Here is a 21,523-nt window from a genome sequence, read left to right as displayed (position 1 = left end):
TCAAGTGTATGGAACATAACCTACTTTCTGGACTATTTATAGTGTATAGAAGGATTTATAAATATGAATTTTAAATTTTAAAATTTATAAAGAATCAGTAATTCATAGTGCTTGGAAAGAAACGGTTTTGGGCTGTGCCTGTTAGTCCTTCCCTGATAATTTTAAAGAATTGTGCTCTGTTCATCAATAGTTTATAAAAAAAATAATGAGTGAAGCTTGGTGATCCGATATTATGGTATTATTTAAGGTGTTTATGTTTCATGATAAACAATGAACACAAATCACAAGCGTTCTGATTTGGCAAACTGACAGTTTATTGATGTCACTATAGTGAGGTCCACGTTATAATGGCAGTGGATAAAGATAGGAGAATAGCGATGTCGATTCTCTGCATTAATTAATTATATTTCTACACTGTCAAAAACATAATTGGCATCGTTGTGGACCGAGAAAAGGATAGTACCACCGGCTTTGTCTAATGATAGACAAGGATAGCAAAACCAAAGTTGAACAAATACTGTCATTAAAACGTGGACCTCACTATATAATAGTGAGGTCCACATTATAATGGCAGTATTTTATTAGCAATGGTATTGCTATCACTGTTTATCATTCAATGAAGCGAATAGCGCTATCTCTTTCTTGCTCTGCTCTGTTGCCAGATTGTCCTTTAACAATGTAGAATTAATAAATAATTAACAAAATATTTCATCTTCATTATGAAATTATTTATAAATATAATTTCTTGTTGAATAGAATATATTTGATTTTTTCAAATGAGAATGTACAGTTAATATTACATCAATAAACCTGTATCAGCTACCGTTCATAGAAGGCATTGACTAGACATAGATAGGATCGGCAAAGTTGTTCTCCTATCTTTCTTACTGCCTTTATAACGTGGACCTCACTATAGTGACGTCAATAAACTGTCGGTTCGCCGAATGGAAAGCTAATTGCCGTGGCTGTATCTTTTGTACGTGACTATACTGCTCTGAACCCCTGAACATAGGAATGGATCTCAGCTGACTTTTTTTTATTATCTTCTGTTGGTAATAGTGAAATATTCAAGTTTACCTTCTGCTTTTGATTTTGATTCTCAAATTATTGCAATTTGCGTTTCCACATTCAAAGTTTCCAGTTGTGTTTTTGCAAAGAATACATAATTTTAAATAGGTTATGACCATTGAAATTATTGTACATCTATCTGAAGTGTAAATTAAAATGGTTTTAAACAAAGAATACAGGATATGCATGCCATTGACTGTGGAAGAGGTGAGATCGTTGTTTGATTTGCCCTTTAATTGATTTATTATTCAGCAATGATGCAAATTATAGAGCCGATGGCAACCTTTTTGGAATATCTTTCAAGTTTTTTTTTATATCCTTAAGCCAAATAATTATTTGATCATATTTTCTGACAGCTGGTGGTCTTTGGCTTTTTACTGTTACTTTATCAAAGCAGCAAGAAATACTTTCACTTTCTCTTATTACTTTGGTATCCTGCACACATGGTTGGGGACCATACCAATGGATTTCAATAATTTCTACTCAGATATAAAATTTTAAATTTTTTGTCAAGATGATTCGAAAACGCATCAGATTTGTCCCTTATCTTAAATTCAGAGAGTGAATCATTAGATTCTTAGGTTCAGAGGGTGTGTGTATCATTATGTATCTGTCAGCCACAAAGTATTCTCCCACAGAGTAGAATGGTGACCTTATTAACGAGTTCCTAATTTTTGTGCTAAAGCTACTGTCATCAAGTCCCCTGCCCTTATCATGTAAGGCGTAGTACATCCTTAGGGCTAGCACTGGAAAACAATCATATTTCTAAGTAGCCTAATGTTTTTGTAACGGTACCGGTACCTCTTGGTACAAGAAAATATTAAAGGTCTAAAGATTTATAACTGGATTATTTATTTAGGCTATATTGATTTATTGATTGTGAATTTTATCATATCCTGAGTAAATGTTATAATTGCTTAAATTATTTTCTATTTATTTCATGGGATTATACTTTAGCTTGTCCATAACGTCGCTACATTTACAATAGGTTACTGAGATCAGTATTTGAGATTCTTTGGCAATTTCAAAAAGTTCATGTTGAAAATAGGCCTACATCAACCGTAACAGCAGAAGCATGCTGATGCCGCATCTACATATTGGCTCAACGAAGGCCAACGTTGTCCTGCGCCAATGTGTGGATGAGTGGTATGCCAACAGTGGCTACCGCTGGCCTTCATCGGGCACAGGTCGAATCGCAGGCTGGGCCAGCGAATGGGTCAAGTGTGGACTAGGCATAAATGCTTTACTCTATGACCGCTTCGTTGTCAATGACCAGTTGATGCTAGGTAGGCTGTGTCATAGTGATTCAGACCTTGTCCTCTGATCCTGTAGGAACCACTCTACAGAGTTCAGTAGCTTGGATGTAAGGCTCTTTCTTGTTCTTCTCCTAAAATTAGTGTCACCCAATTCCTTAATCTCCTCTGGCAACAGGTTAAAACCTCACAGTGCCATCACTAAAAACAAGTCTTGGGTACTTCACATCCTGCATCTTGGGATGTTCAAGTTCTTCACTGTTCTTGTTTGATGATGATCACACTTCTCGGAGAGAAGTATGATCATCATGTAGGTCTCAATTCATACTTTCCTATGAGCTAATAGGTGCTACTGATCATCATCACACCTTGTTTGCAGTGACATAATATTTATACTTTACATAAATTAATACTTATACAATTAACGATAAATCATGAAACGGATATTTATACTTTACATACAATAATATTTATACACTTAACGATCAATCATGAAACGGATATTCATACTTAACAAACATTAATATTTATACACTTAACGATCAATCATGAAACGGTGTGATAACTTAGAAACTTATACATCCCAGGTGAAGACTATATTTATTCCAAATTATTGAAACCAGATACGAAGAACGAAAACTCACTGTTAAGCTATTCAATGATACTGCTTTCATTTTTAAAAGATTTTGATCCAAAACATATCTCATCAATCTATTTATTATTACTAATCTAGTTTCAGTAAATTGATACCCACTTTTGACTTTGTGTCTCTTGCCTTCTCTTACTTTCAACTACGGTATTCAAATGATTGCAGTCGTTTGCCATACTGGGTCCAGTCATTCCTTCCCAAAGTGTTCTACGTGACCGAAAAAGCTTGGAACTATTACCCCTTCACAATAACAGGTAGGCCTATTGTTTGTTGATCATAATATTTTTGAGTTGACTTTTCTTTAGAATCTATTATTATGAACAGAAGGTTAAGATCAATAAGATGGCATTAGATGATTTTGACTAGCCTAGAATAATTGTCTCGAGTGTAGTGGATCTATTTTCAAAATAATAGATTAAATTATAATATGAAATAACTATACAACAATTGATTTTTTTCGGAATCAAGGATATAGAGGATTAGCGAAATGTGGAGATGCCGCATTAGTGCACACTCCAATATTAGTGTGCCCCTCCACGACAATTTGAAGTTTTAATAATCCGAATATAATATTTCTATAAACGTTGATATTAAGGAGTGTTTGTTTCAATATTCCAGTTACTGCTCCGGTACCTACCAAGGTTTCGGCAGTAAAATTCTCAGGTTTCTCATGTGAATCCAAATATTGTTAAAACTATGTATAAAAAATGTATAATAATTTTCAATCATTCCAAGTTGAATTCTCAAACTATAATGTTGCCTTTCTGATTCTAATTTATTTTTTCATGATCCGGCTCCGTCATTTTTGGCAACTCTCGACTTCAGAATACACAGTGAGTTATTATTTATCGTATTAATTAATTATCGACATTATTTTTACAACGTTAACTGGAATATAAATATTCACTGTAGATTTTGCTTGTTTATAGCGTGAAACTAAACTATTCAAGCAATAAATTTGGCATATGTGTTCCCGATTGTAATTATCATTTGCACAACTGGCTGGTGAAATAATTGTATGGCAAGAGCTCATTTGTTTGTTGAAGGTCAGATAAAGATTTCTTTCAAATCTTTGTTTGATCAATAGTCATGCTATTCCAATGGTAGTCTGAAATACCTTACAATTTCATTGGTTGATTCAGAATATCAAGGTTATGCTTCTCAAATAGTGTTATTGGATTATAAACAAATTTTACTCCAATTAACCTCCATAGGAAATATTATCAAACTTATGGCGGTTAAAATTTGACCTCCACCTCTATTTTATTATGAATAATTTTTCAATAATATTAGAAATAAAAACTACTAAAACGAGGTGAAGAGCTGGAAAATTGAATTATTTATTACAGTCAGAATTTTGCTATATAGAATAGTCTGGACTCAATTATATAAGTAGTGAAATTCTATATTCGAAAATGAAATTCGATAAAAATGTTCTTGTTCATTTTTTATTATCATTTTATTCATTTTTAGTGAAAAGTTTCGTTTGACAGAGTTGCCCTAAATTCAAATAACTAGTAAACTTCTATTGGTTATGAAACATTTAAATCATACTTGATATAAAGTTGAGAATAGCAAAATGTTAATTGTCAATCAAATTTAAGAAACTAAAAAACTTTCTATACTGCCAATGTCATAGTATTTCCTTTGATTTTAATTTTCAAAAATATTCATATTTTTCGAAATTATAAATGATTTCAATTCAAGAAGAAAAATCCTAGAATGAGTCCTATTCATCCAAATAATTATAATCACCCTGTTCCTCACGTATCTGATGTTTTTGAATTAATTTGCTTTTCTCCTATTACAGTGCTCATTCATCCCCAAATTTATCATATCAATTCAGACCAAGTTTGAAAACAACAATGGGTCTTCTGAAAATGTGAGTATCCTTTTGCATCCACTTCATTCTAGTCAAATAATTTTGAGTGATGTAGTTCAGAACTTGAGCTCACGTTGCGCACCTATTAAAACTGTTTATTTCTTTATAAAATACTAAAATGAACTCATTTGATACTGCCGCTTCAATTGTTCTTTATAAATTCATTCAATTATTTTTATAAATTCGTAGCTCCATCAATGATTTAATAGGATTAGAGATTCATAGCTCTTTGAACATTTCACCTTTTTTGTTATAAAAAACAATAGCAAAATTTGTTCGTCATTGATAATTCATCATTATAAAACAGAGTCAATTTTGCCTCAATCCTGTGTGTTGTCTTTATTTCATGAATTAATTCGAGCAGAATAAATTTGTTCATACATCTACCGTATCTTACAGATCAAACAGATCGTGAATTTTCCTCATCAACCTAATAATCAGGCCTCTGTTTTTCAGTCATTAAAACGGTAATTATTGGACATTCTCTCGACTCGAAAAGTTATCAATAAAGTCATTCATCTAAACTTTGGGAAGTTAGTATTTTAAACTACCATAGGCTCTTATTTTTCAGTGTTTAAATTTGGACGAAGAGGAGCTTAAAAGTAGGACTGTGGAATTCGTTGACATTGCTTATGATGAAGTACCTTTGAAAAGTTACAAAGAAGAAGAGGTAAGACAATGTTGGCATTAAACTTTTTCCTATGAAATGATTTGCACTCAGCATAATATTATTTAATCCTTTGATTGGCAAAGTATGAAACTCATTATTATGCGTACTTGTGGAGGATATTGTTAAATCATGTATTTATAATTTATGAATTGACCTGTATGATCGTGGATTATTTCATGAATATATTTTTATCTTTGAAGATTAGATTGTGTATAATGAAGCTAATTCATTAAATTCTGTAGAGTACAATCAAACTCTGAACTAAGTCATCGTGCATTGCAGGACGGGCTCTATTGGAATGCAATTAACCAATTCTTTTTTTGGCATTCTTTGAAAATATTTCATCAACATGGATTTATTTTTCAGGATCCTCGTTTCTTCGTTTCAAAAGAAACCGGACGCGGACCTTTAGCTGAGGGATGGCGAGAGAATACATTACCAATCATGTGCTCATACAAGTATGTGAGTGCATCATTCGAAGTGTGGGGACTACAGACCAAAGCAGAAGATCTTATACATAAAGTAACTAGACTGAATTTGTTTTATCTAGTATAAGGATAAATATTCTAATATAATACAAGGTGCGGCAGAAAGGATGAACGGTTTCCAAAAAAGTAATATGTCGTTACCTATGCATAAAAAAAAATTATTTACAGAACAATATTCACATAATTTTACAATTTTAGAAAATTAATGTTTTAAAACAATATCTGACAGGTGACGGCCGTTTTCAGCAATGCACTTTACAAGCCGCTCTCGGAAGTTGAATTGTACTCTTTCTAACATTGCCCTGCCAATTTGTTCGACTTCCTCACGAATTGCTCCCTTTAGTTCTTGAAGTGTACGTGGTTTATGCTGGTAAACACGTGACTTCAGGAAACCCCACAAGAAGTAGTCGCACATGGACAGGTCTGGAGAACGAGGAGGCCAATCAATGTCACCAAACCGAGAAATGATGCGACCACGAAAAACAGCCCGAATTGCTTCCATTGAATTTCTTGCTGTGTGAGCTGTCGCCCCGTCCTGCTGAAACCATACTTGCCGGATAGGAATACGTTTCCTTCTTAATTCAGGAAGGAAGAATTCAGTGAACATCTGTCTATAACGTTCTGAGGTTACAGTTACAGTGGTCCCGTTGTCGTCTTCAAAAAAGTATGGACCAATAACAAATACTGCTCACAGCACACCAAACTGTCACCTTGGGACTGTGTAATGGTCTCTCATGCATTAATGTTGGATTTTCATCTGACCAATAACGATAGTTCTGCTGATTAACGGTACCATTCAAATGGAAATGTGCTTCATCTGTCGTAAACAAAATGATGTTTTCATTTTGGTCAAATATAGCCTCCATTTCTCGAGCAAAATTCAGCCGCTTTACATAATCGCCAGGATTCAATTGTTGAACCATGGCCATTTTGTAGGGATGAAATCCTAGATCTTTATGTAAAATACGCCTTACTGACCGATCACTGATGTTCAGTTCAGAAGAATGTCTCCTAGCAGATCGATTAGGACTACTGAGTATGGCTTGCCGAACTCTTTCCACATTTTGTGGAGTGCGTACAGTGCGATGAGCCCCTGGTGGTCGTTTATTCATTACTGTTCCTACTGAACGAAATGATTTTACCCAACGTAAAATGGTGTTACGAGTGGGTACATTTTCATTTCTCGCAAGATTGAAATGACGATGAAACTCGCGCTGAACTGTAATGATACTCTCATTATTACGCACAAAACTGTCGTAAGTAAACACACGATGTTGCACATTCCACGAATCGATGATGCCGATTACACAATGACTAGAAAAAATGGTATGATCTACCGAACACATGTTCACTTCAGCTGGCCCAATCCGACTACCCAAATCAGAATACTATCTGTTCTAAAAACATCCACCCTTCCTGCCGCACCCAGTATAAGAGTTCTTATAAGCATATCTTATAATAATAATAATATAGTATAAGGGCGAGTTCAAAATGGCATTTAGTCAGTCAGTCAACTCAGTCACAGAGGTGAGAGACGTTTTTGTGACGCGTCAGAGCTCAAAATGCAGCGCTCCCTCGCGCAATTTAGTAAGACGAGGACCCAGACTTTTTATAAAATTTTATTATTGAAGATTAGTCTTGGGTGTTCGAGTACGACCCATTTTCATTACTTAATGAAACATAGTCCGAGGTCAAGTCTTGTAGCTTTACACTTCACAAAATCTTCAGCCCTAGAATAATTTTACAAAACAGATTTTGAATTTAGATGCTTCAAAACCAAACATAGAAGAAATATTATTACACAGTATTATCACTGAAATAGGAATTTAGTTAAAATTAATTTATTATCACTAAAAAATAGAAAAAAATATGTTAATTATCACACCTGTATTGTGATATCCTCTCACGGAAATGCCCGTGACAACTCTCCGGCAGGAGTGAGACAACTTGATCGCATTGGCCTTGTTCCCAAGACACCCCCCCCCACCACCACCACTTGTCTCCCACAGACCCAGCACTCTGAAATGTACAGATGTACAGTTAAATCGGAAAAAGTCATTGTCATTACTTTCCGGGCATATCATGTTTTATTTCCTTCTGGCTCTTTATGACCCCAGTTTGCGCATATTCTTTATTATAATATTGAAGAGGTGGTGAGTTGCTGTTACTGGTTGAACAAATTTTGTTCCTCCGCCAACAATAATTGTAATTTGTGATGAGTGTGTGTGTGTGTATGATTAAGTAAGACAAATCTATTAATGTTCATAACATGTGTAGTGTAATTGAATTGTGTTTGCAGTCGATAAGAGACATCCTGCTGCTGGGGCATCGGCAGGCATTCGCATGGATCGACGAGTGGATCAACATGAGCCTGGTCGACGTCAGGGGCTACGAGAGTGAAATGCACCGAAAGACAAACAGCAAAGTGGCCGACAACTTGCCTACTCCCACCACCCCTGCTCCCACCCCTACCTCCCCCAAAACGCCAACTACCCCTACCAGTGCCCTAGCTTCGCCTAAATCCTGGTTTTCATGGTCTTAATCGATGTAAGCCACAATCCCGCATCGCATCACTATACTGTCAAACAGTTACGTCTAGTTGTCTATATTATTATAAATATTTCAATAAACTTCCATAATCTATTGGATGTTCTATTTACTAAAGGCTGGTTGCACAAACCACGATCAAATCTCAATCTAATCATTTGTAACGGTTGGTGGCAACCGGACAATTTAGAGGTATATTGCTAAATGTGTTGATGTCATCAAATGACATCAATGTTTTCCATTCGTGATTTAGTTAAGACCAATGAACAATGATAATTAGGTCCCGGTTAGTGCAGCCTGGCAATTTAGAGGTCTATTGCTAAATGTGTTGTTGATGTCATCAAATGACTTATCAATGTTTTCCATTCGTGGTTTAGTTAAAGACTACCGTAATTAACAATGCGTCATATTCATGTTTGCTTCCAACTTTTACTACTATTATAAACTGTTTTAAGCTTTATTAGCGTTAAAGGTAAATAGTGTTGAAACATGCTCTAAAACATGAATTCTGTTGCCCAACAAAGAATTTTTGTAACGGTGACATGGACTTTTAAAAAGTGTCTACTAGGAATGTCTGCAGACAGACACATGTCTACAACTTGTCTGTTGAAATGTAATTTTTACAAGAAGGAGTACTGTATTGAGTTGTTGATATTCAAATCGTAATATATTTATTACAATAGAGTTTTCTTGTTATCGATAAAATCCAAAGCAGTCAAATAATTCAAAAAACAGTCTAAATTTATAACAATGTGGGTTGTCGAAAAGTTATATGGCCTACGAGAGTAATAATTGTTAAAATTATCAATTTTGTTCATATACATCTAAACTAGTTTTAATCCGTTAACACCGATCAAATCTCACTTCTTTAATATGAAGTAATTTCTTATAAGTATAGGTATGCTCCATTAGGGTACATGTTAATGTAATCTTACGACTCACACATTACTTTTATCATTGTTATAAAGACTTAATAGTAGATGGTTAAACTAGAATTTCGACTTGATTAAATTCATTTCTGGGTTTTGGTGAAGGCCTATTACAACGTACAAGGTTGTACGATTTGAATTGAAAGATTTTTTAATCTTTTTTATTAATTAGGTACGTCCAAAAATGAAAGTAGGTAATATAGGACATGTAAATTGGTACTATATATTCTTGAAATGAGATTGCCATTATTAAATTGGGATGGATCATACTGTTATTTTTTTCCTATTATAGAATATATATTATAATATGGGCGTTCAACTGTAGGCTTTTATGTCGACTTTATCTGAAAAAATAGAAATCATACAATGAAAACACTAATTTGAAATTGTTAACCACTTTTTCGCCGATAAAAAGTAATTGACAATTTCATATTAGTAGTGTTTTCAGTATGGAAAAGTACCACAATATCACTCACAACACAACTGTAAAGAAATCATATAGTCCTATTCAAGTTTTAAAATGCTATCTACTTATTTTAGTAAGTGTATAATAACCAATTACCGAATGTAAAATTTGAACAAATTTGGTAAAAGTAGGCTACTGGTAATATACATCATATTTTAGGGGGCCAAACAATAATTTCACAACGAATACCTAGACTACTATTCAACTCAGGTACTGTAATATTTTGTTCAACAGAAAATATTTTCTGGATATAAGTCATTATTAAAAAATAATTTGAAATACACTGATTCGGTTGTCAATCATTCTACTCTATAAAGCAAATTTTGAGGACTGCAGTTTCATGATGACCAATTCATTTTCACCCGTGTTGACAACAGAATTAGTGACTTTTTATAATATAAAGAAGTTTCACAACATAAATGATATGTATTTGACAAATCTCATATCTTGTAAAATTATAATTTTATTAGTAAAATCTATCTATCTATGTAAAATCTAAATATCTTATAAAATTATAATTTTATGAGTATAATCTATAATATTCCAACTTTCTTCATGTCGGTTTTTTGGGAATCTATTGTTTCAGATTTGCGCAAATTTTGTATTTAGTTTTAATTGTATTTACTGTGTAGTTTCTGTTTTATAATTTTGTATTATAAAGGTGTTGATAGGTTTTGATTGTTAAGGTTATCGAACTACTCAATTTTAGATTGCAGTAGATCAGATAATAAGGTAAAATTGAATTGTTGTTACTGTATATACATATATAAAATATTGTTAAAATTTAAAAATATGTTGAATAAATCAATAATGTAGTAAATCTTTCAATATAGTAAAATTATTCCACCGATTTTTACATAGCTTAGCTCTTAGCTCTCTGACGCAACACTGATATTCATTAGTCACTTGACATTTTCCTCATTGATGCTAGAGAATTGAATTTGATCTGAAGTTGCGAACAAGGATTCTTTCTTCCACGTGCATTAAATTAAATTAAGAATAAATAGTTTTGAAAATACTTGGGTACGGTAAATTTATACCGAATATTTCAAGAAATTTATCCTCTCTCCAGAGTTTGAGCTATTCTTCAATCAAACTGAGTTGATGAAGACAAATTTCAATTTACAAGGCTTCTAGAGGATAAAATCCCCTACTTTCCTATATCAATTAGCCTACTTGGTTTTTTCTGCACTAAACTCTAGTTAGTGATTAAATTAAAAATAGTGTAAGGCTCAACTCACACTTACGAGACTCGACTCTAGTCAAGAGCATGTGCTGTTTCCAAATGGTGACACTCAGACCAGTCGATTCTAGTCTCCGCGACGTCACCATTTGAGAGCACATGCTCTCGACTAGAGTCGAGTCTCTTCTCGAGAGCATGTGCTCTCAAATGGTGACGTCGCGGAGACTAGAATCGACTGGTCTGAGTGTCACCATTTGGAAACAGCACATGCTCTTGACTAGAGTCGAGTCTCTTCTCGACCTGAGTCGTGTGAGTTGAGCCTTGCGCGACTCAAGTCGAGGAGAGACTGCGACTCTAGTCTCTTCTCGACGCAGTAAGTGTTTTCGAATGGTGATACTCAGACCAGTCGATTCTAGTCTCACGACTCTGAAACTGAGTCGAGCATCAACTCGACATGTTGGTCGATCCTCGACTTGATTTGCGTAGTACCGTGCATTTTTAATGAAAGTGAGGTTATGTTTCATGAAAGTTATGTTTTATCATTCTAGATCAGACAATGGGCCATATGAATAAAAACTGAGCATTAGGCAGAGGCATAAGCATTATTTTCTCATTTTCATATGAATAATCTTATGCTCCTGAACTCGGGAGCAAATTCTCACGTATTTTGGAGATTTTTCATCAGCTGATTCGCCTTACTTTGTTTTTATAGTGAAAGGTTAGAATGTGTTACTCACGTAAGCGCTATGTATAGACACCTCTTGTGTTTGGTGAATAAACGTTTTTATTTTGTCGCATAGGCCTACATTTCTAGGTGCTGGTTGTACAAAAGCCGGTTAAATTTTAACCGTGATTAATTTCATGAGAACCAATCAGAGAAGCCATCTTTTCTAAAAGGCGTTCTCTAATTGGTTCTCGTGAAATTAATCACGGTTAAAATTTAACCGGCTTTTGTGCGACCAGGCCTAGGACTAGGGACACGCTATTTACAAAGTTCTTGGACAATCTTATTACTGGAAATAAAATAAAATGAACAAATTTCACAAACAATGGGAAAAAGCTTTAAAATTTTATCTGAAGTAGGCTACATTGTATATTCTGTATGTGTTTTGATCCTAATTGAATTAGATAGTCAATTCAGTAGTGATGTTTTTCATTTCTACAATTTGTGGCCACTTAGAATGAGCATCTGTACCGTAATGACTAAATACATTTTACCAACAAATGGTCCTATAAAATGTGCATGAATAGGCCTACGGTGTCCTGGGCCACTAGGCCAGTCCCAATTATGTAAAACTGCCTTTGGAGGATTACCATTCTCAAGTCTGTACCTTCAAGGAGTCATGAGTTACACGGTTTTCTAATTTGTTTTTAGCTTGTTTTCCACTGCAAACAGTACTTTTCTCTCTTTTTCCGATGACGCTCCACGCTCCAGCCGTGGAATATGGACTTACAGCCTCCAACTAGATGTCATTTTGAAGCTTTGGAAATCTCATAGATTTTATAATTTATCTGTATCTCTTGCACGAAAAAGTTATAATGGAATGAAATTTGAAAAAAATAGAAAAAACGTTTTTTTGGGTTTTAAGGTTACTGACAAAAAATAGGCGTTTTATAGATTTTTAAAGTATTTTCGTCTAGAAAAACAGTTTAATATCTTGAACGGTTATTGAAATACAAGCGATATAGCAAAACCCTGAAAATTTTGACAGCCATCTTGTTTCCGAGGTGTTTGCTTGTGATTTCGACTTATTATCATCACGATCCTTATCATGCTAGACCTAACGAAGAAATTGAGACATATTCCACGGCTGTTACCCAAAATGACCACGGAAGACATTTGCGCCTGGATTAAAATGTTTTTAATAAGTTCAAGTTCAAGTTCATTTATTGAACACACTTTACAATTTACAATAATAAATAATACACAAAAACATTACAAAGCAATAATATAAAGTGGTTAGGTAACCTCATTTGAAAAAACGTGTTGAGGCACATCACACTGAAAATAAAGAAAGAGTAGCTTAGAGCCTAGCTAAAATTATATAAAAACTTGATAAATGTTTACAATACAGAGAAAAAAAATATGTGAAGAGTACTAGAGATAAAACTGTCCTTCATAAATGTATCATTCACTGCAATATGATAATATCAAAAATACAATATAAAAGTAACTATACTATCTACAACAGAACTCAACATCTTCTAGTGAAACAACCAAGATTTCAATTCCTTGAGAAAAATTCTTAACTTAAACTAGAGGACACATGGAAAGGTAGATAATTATAAAACTTAAAGCACAAAAAGTAAAAAACCTACGAAAAGCTTCAACATTAGCCTTCAACAGAATGACCTTATTTTGAAATCTCAAACGACTAGAAAAACTAGCATTACTTTGAACATTTCCTCCTCTAATGAAAAAATATTCTTAAAACTCTAAAGACATATAAATATCTTAATGGCAAAATATGAAATTGTTTAAAAAAACCATTGCATGTTCTGTTCTAGGTACACGCGCCATTATTCTGATAATTTTCTTTTGTGCAACTAAAAGTGTATTGATATTTGTGAAATAAATACCTCCCCAACAAGTGATCCCATATTGTAGCTTACTTTCAATAATGGAAAAATAGATCAACCTTAATACATTACATGGCAAATATTCTTAAGTAGTAGAATGTTCTTATAGCAGATAACAATATATTATTAATAGAGTTAATATGCTCATTCCAATTACAATTTTTATCAATAAAAAGGCCTAAATATTTATAAATACTAAATGATATTGTGCATCCTCTGAGCTTCCTAATCGCAACCGGAACTTGAACGTACTGAAAACTTGATGTACTGAGTTACCTACCCGGGCTGATCCTTGATGAACTGAAATCTTGATAAGGTGAATGTCACCCTGACTATTTCACTTCATTCTTTGTCATAGTCTGAGAAATTGTCAGATTATGCTTCGCCCATAAACTTTCATTAATCAAAATATGGGAAAATGACAGTTTTGTGCTATACCTGTTGTCTTCTCCCAATCATACCATTTTATTTCATATAATATAATAATAGTAATAATAGTAGTGATGGTCAATGAATGAAGAAGATAAATGTATAAATGGTGTCCTGAGGTGACCAAAGTATAATCGACTGATATTAGCATTCTAAGTACTTTATAAATGATTCGAAAGGAAATACAGACTTTTGCTATCTATGAATTTCAGATAAGGTGGGAGAAGGTTGAAAACACGCGATCCCGCATGTATTGGAGAATTTTTATGTTTATTCAGTCAATGTTGATGGAGATTCATTATTATAGTATTTCTGTTTCTTGTGTTTATCTTGTAACAATTGAATCTCAAAAGTGGGTTCGAACTCCCAGATTGATGATGTTTTCCAAGTAAATCAACTCTTCTTTAACGCTATATTATTCAACGGATAAAACATTATCTTCATAGTATAATAAACATTTACAATGAACTATTCTATGATATTTCACAGGCATAAGGTTATTCCAATAGTTAGGGGAGCCCCAAGGAAGACTACTTACTCGTGTCACAAAGAACTCCTCTATTGATGTGGAAGACTTTGATTCGCTGCAGACCTAGCGGCATATCTACACAGGTTGGCAGGGAGCCCCCCCAAGAGCAATGGCGCATGCCCCCCCAATCCAAGTGTAATGCCTTCCCCCCCCAAATTACCCCAATCTCCAACCCTTTAGTTTTCAACATTAGTCAGTGTATGACAATAAAATTCACATCTTACATTCTAATCTTCCAAAGGACATTATTTACCTTTGGTCTTGTGAGGAATTCTTTCTGTTTTCATAATATTGCAAAATATATACCATCGTTTCTTATCTCTTTTAAAATAGAAATGAAGTATCTTTTTGATATTATTTTTGAGACTAGCAGTGCACCCGTTCTTGTCGGGAGGACTAGAAAGTACTACATTACATCAGGAAAAACTACATGACAATATTTTAATAGGATATTAAAAGATAAGTAAGGGGAGCTTCGCTTTTTAATGTTAAGGTTACTTATAAAAAGTTGAATAATATATAACATAGCAATTTTGGTACCTAAACATTCATACAAATTTGGAACGATTTATTCATACAATATATAATGTCGGCAAGTTTAGGTATTCTAAATCCTATACTATTAAACGAGCAATTTCTGTTTAAAGGTTTAGATGTTTCTCTTTCACCGGATCTCGAAAACGGCTCTAACGATTCTCACGAAATTCAGAACATAGTATAATACAATTTTTATAATATAAAAATTCGATTGCACTAGGTCTCATCCCTGGGGAAACTCGCTGAAGGACATTGAAAGAATTTATCCATCCTTGGGAAAACAGCTGATAATTTCGTCGTCTGTTGATGATGGAAGTGAGTGAGCGAGTGCATGTGTGTGAGACAAAATTATGACTCAACTGTTGAATTTTTGTACCTAATTCAATCAGGTACTTAGTGGCAAGTTGTACAAAAGCCGGTTAAAGTTTAATCCTGATTAATTCTAGTAGAACCAATCAGATAAGCTATGTTTGAGATGGTCCTAGGGATGAGACCTAGTGCAATCGAATTTTGATATCATAAACTACTATATTCCGAATTCTTGAAAAATCGTAAGAGCTGTTTCCGAGACCCGTTGAACATAAATAACCATTTAACAAGATAACCAGATAGCCAGATATAAAAATATAACAGATATACAGAAATTGCTCGCTTAATATAATAGGATAACAACTTATAGTCCAGTCAATGGTCGTTTTTCAGGAAACAGCCACGAAAGAATTTTTTTCGATGGTTTCTATAATGTATTTTGGGCGCTGAATCTAATCTGAAATCTGCTGACACGCCAGAGGGCGACTTCACCCCCAAAATTTTGGACTTTTTTTAAGTTTCCATTTAATCTCGAGAACCTTGAATTTTCGAGATAAAGCATCCTCTATACATATTAAACGTAATAATACAACTATGGTATGTATTCGTTTCTCTCTGCTTCTACCTTCTATCCTACCTTCCCCGCTTCACTGTGTTTTCAATCTCAGACGGACTGCAACTATGATAGCGTCAGACCACATTAGGTGTTTTTACAGGCTGGCGTTTTCAGACGAAAGCAGGACAGGGCAGGAAGCTCTTTGATTGACTGAGTGATTATCAGCTGATTTCCACTAGCAACCCAAACAACCAATCGGGGACCTTCCTCCCATGCCGACTCGTCTAAAAACGCCTGAAGAAACGCGTAATGTGGTCTCTCGCCCTTAAACGCACGGAATTTATTTCATGGGGATAAATCAATGCATGTCATCTAATGAGGAGCGTCCATTTCGCTCGTATAGTTTACATCAATGCATCTGGCTCACGAACAAAAAACAATTAAACAGAAGACACCCATATATTTGAAGCCTGACGAAGTAAAACGCTTCAAAACTCACTTCATTGATTCGGAACCCACCTGAATACGTCTTTCTATTCATTACCCAGCATTTTGATAGAGAAGTTACTGGGAAGAAGGATATTCTGAGTATTATTTATAAAGATTGTACTAAAAGAGTGTCCTAATAAAATATAGGAATTAATAAAGTATTTACTGATGAAATGTTCAAAGCTTCACCGATTAATGTAGTGCAATTATCTTTATAGATATATTTTTATTGTGTATTTTAATAAATACAAAACAATATTATGTTATAGTAATTCTAAATTGATTTTTTTTGCATTTCGTTCAACGAACCGAATTACTAATGTAAATAATATGCTCACTGAAATGGTCACTTCCACTGACACTAATCCTGTTGGAATCCAGCTAAAAGTAAATCTCGCTGAATGTCAACGTTAGTAGACAGTCTACTGGTCTAGAGTGAAGTCTATTGGTCTAGAGTGAAGTTCACGTTGAAAAGGCAGTAAAGAAAGATGGGAGAACAGCATTGCCGAATCTCTGCCTTGCCACTGCCTTCTATAGAGAATAGCTCATAATACAAGTTAATCTAAAGTGTTCATTCTTGTTAGAAATAATCAATAATATTTCAAAGAGAAAAAATATTTCTCAATGATTTAGGGCCGGTTTCCGAGCTCGGTATTTAGCTGAGTTCTAGACTTTAAACAGCTGGAGTCAGAAAATTGGCTTTCCGAAACGGGGCGTAGTCGCAGTCCACGTTTAAATAAATTTTCGAAAAAATCTAGAGAATTGTACACAGAATAAAATAAAGAGGAAATAGTGTAATGCTTCAGCTATTTTGAATATTATTCAGGAATGTTTCATTTTCTCAAGGAAAAACGTTTTCAATTATAGAAATGAGAAAAAAAAAATTATCATAAAACTACGACTACGCCCACTACCTCAGTAAACATTGTTTATTCAGTGGGTAGTGCTATGACCCGTTTCGGAAAGCCAATTTTCTGACTCCAGCTGTTTAAAGTCTAGAACTCAGCTAAATACCGAGCTCGGAAACCGGACTAAATGATAAATAATTATCATAACTGAGAATGGATGTTCTGTTAATTATATTTCTACATTGTTAAAAAACTATCTGGCAACGTTGCAGAGGTAGAACAACATACCGCTAGACAAGGATAGCAACACTAATGTTAATCAAATACTATAACATGTACTTAACTATGGACCCACATGCTACCAACAAACGCATAGAAAATGTACTCCAGACTGTGATATAATATGTCATGATCACTATTCTATTGTATTTAATGGATAAGGAAAGAAACACCAATCTTAATCAAATACTGCCATTATAACGTGGACCTCACTATAGACACCCTCTGTGAGATTCAATTTAGGTCTGACACGTGTCTGTCTGACACGTGTCTGTCTGTGCTCATGGGGTCCATGGGGTCGGTAGATGTGAATGGAAACTATTCATTCAACAAGTTTCAAAATACTCCAAACGGGCAGTTCAAACATTTCAAACTGATGTTTTCATTCACCACTAACGTGCCAACAAATTTCCTTTCAAGCCCCAAACCCTGGGAAGCGTGAAGCGGCCAATAGACCGATCAATGTGAGTGGTTTTTATTTTCCTTGCCCTACTCACTATCATTGATAGGTGAGGAAAGTATTTCTTCCTTTACTTATTGCTTTGACTAACTACTTGGACTAACTAGGCACGGATGCAGATAAACGGAGAAATGTCAGCTGTTCGTTTCATGTATCGTTCACGTATGAAAACATTATGATAAATGCAAGCATATCTACAAGTAAACGTGTTCAGCGTATACAATAGTTGAACTGTCAAATGGCACTTTGTCAAATACGAGTATAGTGAGGTCCACGTTATAATTGCTGTATTGAGTAACATTGGTATTGTTATCCTTGTCTATCATTCGACAAAGCAGATATCGCTATCCTTTCCCAGCTACGAAACGTTCCTAGTTTGATTTTCAACAATGCAGAAATATGATTAATTAACAAATTATTCAATCTCAATTACGAAAAATAATTATTAATTCATTTAAAAATTTAATTTCTTGGGAATAAAAAAAATTATAATTTTTAACAAGAATGAACAGTTGATATACATTAGATATACTGGTTTCAGCTATCTTTCATAGAAGGCAGTGGCTTGGCAGAGAATCGGCAACGCTGTTCTCCTATCTTTCTCGACTGTTATTATAAAGTGGACCCGACTGAAGGGAAACTAACGTTTTAAATTGCCTGTTTTAAATTCTCCAAGTTTTCAGTTTGTCAAACTTTTAGACCCTTGCGGAGCACGGGTTAACTGCTAGTTTCAAATAAAAATAAATCAATTCTGGTTATTTTTCAAAAGTTTCCAATAGATTTTCGAGGTGCACAGCCTCAATCTTGAGTGAAATAATAGTGATATAGATACCCGTTAGCAGAGATAAGAGAAGATCTTCTAAGATAAGGGAAGATAAGGGAAGAAGTCTCTGCCGTTAGATACAGTACCTAGTGTTGTTTACTTGTTTACGCGATACAGTGGCGAAGCAAAATGGACCACACGCACAATAAATGTGTTTATTCATACAAGTGTACTTTTCCATACCAAATGTGTTGTTAGTCAGTTTCGAACACCTGCAGAGATGTTTTATTGCTTTGTTTGTGGGGTGATCGGCATGAACGTGGGGGATTAGGGTGCAGAAGTCGATTACCACCCTTGGCGTTTGCGAACGGAAGGCAGTATGGTCAGCCTGCATCTGCGTGAAAGGTTTTCTCAAAACCAAAGAACTTTCCGATTTCGATGGCACTGGCTGGAAGCTGGATTGCAAAACAACAAGTATCCACAAACTACAAGCATAACAGTTATCTATAGTTTTTTGTCACAGGAAAGAAGACCTACTTTCTTTTCATCCATGAATTTTTTTACACCAGATGAAATGAAGAGGTCCACAAAATAAAAGGGATCCTTCCTTCCGTCTCTCTGTGAGAGGTCCTAATCCCTAAAGAAGGTCTACTGACCTCTAGCATCTTTCTCTGTGAGTGGTCCTAGTTTTCCAAGATCCCTAAAGATGGTCTAAAGTATTTTCAACACATTCAATTCAATTTCAATTCGATTCAAAAAGTTCTCTATTACTCATGAAAACATGTTTTTATCATTGCTTTGAGTATAACTCTATTGCTTCTTGTTGATTGAACATTTAATTACAGTATATGAATAAAATGGTTCATCAATAAATAAAATGAATAAAATGGTTCACAGTTCATCAATGTCAGGGAAATACGAATTCAATATGAATTTGATGTACTCAGGTATATCCAGTGATTCGCTCAGTATTGAGATATATTATAATTTTGTCAACTAGTATGTCCCATCATAGAGGGAAGAATACTCTAAATACTATGCTCTGTTTACATGCAAGTGAAAAATAGCTCCAAGAATCTGGCTATCAAGAAGTTCTAAATCCATATTTATTTCATACTCTTTTTTTGCCACATGAGCTCTAGGTTTGTGCGTGGGTAATGAGGCGGATGAGAGATGAATGGACCTACAATTTCAGGTGGGCTCCAAACCAAAGGAAGCGATTCTACAACTCATGAATCGTATTCAGAGGAGTTGGCTCAAGCGGTCACCCTTCCAACGGGAGTAGAAGGCGCATGATTCTTATTTTTATTTGAAGACGGTACGGATGAAGTGCCAAAGTGTGAGCCAGGTCAATCAATCAGCTGTTTTGGGTTTTTGTCAATATTAATCAGAAAAACTATCTTTCTACATTTTCTATCAATTCAACCCTTCTGTAATCTCGAACGATTTTATTTTCCCTGCCCTATTCATAGGTACCATAGGTTTCCTTACCATAGGTAAGGAAAATAGCTTTCGAAAAAAATAAGGTACCCCAATTTCTAAATTTCTATACTTTTTAAGGTCCCTGAGTCCAAAAAAGTAGTTTTGTGCGTCTGTGTACACGATATCTCATCTCCCAATTAACGGAATGACTTGAAATTTCAAACTCAAGGTCCTTACACTGAAGGATCCGACACGAACAATTTCGATCGAATGCAATTCAAGATGGCGGCTAAAATGGCGAAAATGTTGTCAAAAACCGGTTTTTCGCGATTTTCTCGAAAATGGCTCCAACGATTTTGATCAAATTTATACCTAAAATGGTCATGATAAGCTATATGAGCTGCACAAGTCCCATATCTTTAAAAATTTCAGGAGCTCCGCCCCATCTATGCAAAGTTAATTTTAGATTTCAATATCAGGTCTCAGATATAATTCAACGAAAAAAAATTTAGTGGAGGAGATTGAGCATGAAAATCTCTGCAATTAAGTCCAGTAACATTCTCACCTTAAATTGAAAATAAGCTTGAAATTTGAGAAAATGTGATTATTCATACCATGCAGCCACTTTATTTTGGTCTCAAAGGAATTTTAAAGTTAGAAGAGTGGCTGCATGGTATGCATGTGTACCAAATTGTATGCTAAAGGCTGGCAATTTACAAGATTATTTGACTGAATTATTTCAAACGCAAGCAGCTGATTGCCTCTAGAAAGGCTTTAATGGAACACCGCTTGGATTATTCAAGGCGAGGTTGTCTTTTCACTATTTATGATCATCTGGCTTGCAGTTGCTGAATTTTTCAATGTTCTGTATTTTGAATTTGTTGATCTCAGAGCTTTGATAGCATATGGCGGCACCCCATTCAGCCGCTATCCTCAACTTTGAAACTCCTGAGAGGCCAAAATACGATCTTCCGAGTAATTTCAATTATTTCTGAGAAACTTTCTCGCTTTCACGACCTACTTATCTTTTGAAACAAAAAAGTTTCTAGCATGTCGTAAATTTCATGATTTCTGCTCGAAATGTCTCGACATTGACGAACATAATTATCAATTAAAAAATAACTTTGGGTCGAATAAAATTATCCAGACATCAATAGAAAGGAGACAGTCTCCCTGTTCATTTGATA

General features: G+C 34.6%; 1 protein-coding gene across 1 annotated transcript; it reads left to right on the top strand.

Moving 5' to 3' along the window:
- Positions 1-1,048: 1,048 nt before the first annotated feature.
- Positions 1,049-10,780, top strand: LOC111047251 (cytoplasmic phosphatidylinositol transfer protein 1). Its single transcript, XM_039436652.1, has 8 exons — positions 1,049-1,275; positions 2,117-2,343; positions 3,136-3,224; positions 3,796-3,803; positions 4,781-4,852; positions 5,424-5,522; positions 5,889-6,044; positions 8,310-10,780. Exons 1-8 carry the CDS (start codon positions 1,225-1,227, stop codon positions 8,550-8,552), a joined length of 945 nt encoding a protein of 314 aa, XP_039292586.1. The 5' UTR covers positions 1,049-1,224; the 3' UTR covers positions 8,553-10,780.
- Positions 10,781-21,523: the final 10,743 nt, after the last annotated feature.

Source organism: Nilaparvata lugens, chromosome 10 (assembly GCF_014356525.2).
Source record: "Nilaparvata lugens isolate BPH chromosome 10, ASM1435652v1, whole genome shotgun sequence".
Lineage (NCBI taxonomy): Eukaryota > Metazoa > Arthropoda > Insecta > Hemiptera > Delphacidae > Nilaparvata > Nilaparvata lugens.
Note: the sequence above shows the minus strand (reverse complement) of the source record. Positions and strands in the feature narration are given on the sequence as shown.

What these genes read in the sequence shown, in the direction of transcription:
- LOC111047251 (XM_039436652.1), top strand. Translation starts at nt 1,225, where the DNA reads ATGGTTTTAAACAAAGAATACAGGATATGCATGCCATTGACTGTGGAA. An exon ending in CGCTTCGTTGTCAATGACCA is followed by an intron (nt 2,344 to 3,135) that starts GTTGATGCTAGG and finishes AAATGATTGCAG; the next exon opens with TCGTTTGCCATACTGGGTCC. An exon ending in ACAATGGGTCTTCTGAAAAT is followed by an intron (nt 4,853 to 5,423) that starts GTGAGTATCCTT and finishes CTTATTTTTCAG; the next exon opens with TGTTTAAATTTGGACGAAGA.